This window comes from Elephantulus edwardii, unplaced genomic scaffold (genome assembly GCF_000299155.1).
Source record: "Elephantulus edwardii isolate Elephantulus edwardi_28Jun2011 unplaced genomic scaffold, EleEdw1.0 scaffold00106, whole genome shotgun sequence".
Taxonomy (NCBI): domain Eukaryota; kingdom Metazoa; phylum Chordata; class Mammalia; order Macroscelidea; family Macroscelididae; genus Elephantulus; species Elephantulus edwardii.
This window is the reverse complement of record NW_006399856.1, coordinates 557913-559995: the sequence shown is the minus strand read 5'-3', so window position 1 is coordinate 559995 and position 2083 is coordinate 557913. Positions and strand designations below refer to the sequence as shown.

Here is a 2083-nt window from a genome sequence, read left to right as displayed (position 1 = left end):
CATGGCCTGTATCAGGTGCACCTTAGTCTCCAGAGAGACAACATTGCTCTTGAGTACTTTAGAGAGGTCCCTAACAGCAGACTTTCCCATTGCAATACGTTTTTTGATTTCTTGCCTGCTGGTGCCAAGAGTGTTGACCGTGGAGCCGAGCAAACTGAAGCTGTGAACAATCTCAATCTCTTCACCATCCATCCTGATGCTTATTCATTCATTCCTTGACCTTTTTAGCCCTTTGGATTCTTATTTTTGAGAACAGTAATGAAGAACTGATCTTTAATAAAAATGCAATATAGCTCTCACCCATATAAACTAGATCTTCTAGCTGACACAAGAGGAAGTTAATGTTTCTAACAAGATAGCTCCTAAAATCAAAACAATCATAGGCTCCATACTCAGATATTAATGTATGATGAGTAATTAATGCTGAGTGTGAAGAGACAATATTCTGGACATAAAAGGAAATAACAAGCAACAAGCTCTAAACAGAATAAAAACCAAAAACTGCCACCATCAAGTGATGGGAACACTTTACCCTCAAAAATGGAGGGGGGACTTAATCATGGGGTTGCACAATTTGATGGGGGGGGGTGAGGGAAATGGAAAGAATGTGTTCTTGAAAACAATGTATTCGAACTTTGTAAATAAACTAGTAGGGAAAAAAAAGGATGAATGAGTTTGGGTGATTTTTAGCCGGTGGTTTTGTGCTGGTACTATTCCTTACTTGTGCATATAGAAGAAGATGTAACCACTCCGATCGCGGTCACTCTGCACGGAAGCTTCCTGGATTTTAGACACCTCTAGGTCGTTATATGTAAACCACGCCTGCTTCTTAATGTCATACACATCACTAATATAATGACCTGAAAGAAAGAAAACCTTAAAATGCCATTTTTAAAAACATACTAAACTTTTTTTTCAGGTATAAAAGTTATAAAAAGAGAAACATCCACTCTCTCTACTCCACCCCACCAATCTTTCTAAAAACCATCACAAAGCCCAGACAGACAACTATGGAAGGGAGAGGTAGGCCTTTTATGAACAGATAATGAAAACACACGACACAACTCAGACTTAATGCACTCAAAAACAGGATTAAAGTTTTTCCTGATGCATTCCACTTATGGCATGAAAAGCTAGACGACTACCTGATTAGGAAGCAAATGCTGACCAGTAAGGCCATTTATAGAATGCTGCCGTTGTGATGTCTTCTCACCTGAGGAAGAAGTGCTCCCAATGTGACTGACAACACTGATGAGCCGGTAGGAATGAGGAAGATTTCCTGTCTGGAAAACAGAAGTGGATGCAACTTTGAACTCAGTCAGACTTAACCCAAGGTTCATAAACTCGTCCGCTTACATGTGAAACACTATAATCATACATTCTTCCTCACTGTATTAGTATAATGAAATAGAAAACAATCCAGTGTTCAATGTTAGTAAAAAAAAAAGATATTAAACAGCATGTTCATTTGAATGACTCTTTCAAAGTCTACTTGAGGACAAGAAAGTCAAGATAATAAAGCCCTATGTTAACAGGAGCAATATGGATGGAGCTTAGTAAGTAAAATTACAGAAAGTCTGGGAAATAGAAAAGACGAAAGTAAAGCTAAATTAAAAAAAAAGATTTGAGTGAACTGAGCAACATCAACTGATTGGTTGGTGGTCATATGTCTACATTTGACTTTAAAGATCACAGCTACTTGGTGGAACTAAAGGTAATTTACGATATACATGCTTTTGGATGCCACATTACTCAGTTCAACCACAGAGGCACACAAGGTAGTCAGGGTGTTTTTGCTTTCAAAATCTTGTAAGAAACAAAGACCAGAGGGCAGGAGAAAACAACAGCCACTTCTTTTGACAGCGATCACGGGGGCGGAACAAACAGTAACTTGGGAGAAACACTCAGAAAAGGAGGGTGCAAATGGCTGCACAACTCAAAGGGTGTAAAACATATCAGAGAAGTGTACATTTGAAAACTTGAATCAGTGTATGCCTTTGCCACGTGAAACACTGAAAAGGAAATTTGTTTAAAAAAGGAGGGTGAACTCACAAAAGAAAAGAAGGAGAAGACACAAATAATC

At 38.5% G+C, this 2083-nt stretch overlaps 1 protein-coding gene across 1 annotated transcript in view; it reads right to left on the bottom strand.

Annotated features, from left to right (window-relative positions):
* Nucleotides 1-2083, bottom strand: part of USP37 (ubiquitin specific peptidase 37) — a 78228-nt gene that overhangs the window by 11281 nt on the left and 64864 nt on the right. Inside the window, exons 19-20 of the mRNA XM_006891942.1 lie at nucleotides 1214-1283; nucleotides 722-860 (exon numbers count right to left, since the gene is read on the bottom strand). Coding sequence (XP_006892004.1) covers nucleotides 722-860; nucleotides 1214-1283 — 209 coding nt within the window. The remainder of the gene's footprint in view (nucleotides 1-721; nucleotides 861-1213; nucleotides 1284-2083) is intronic.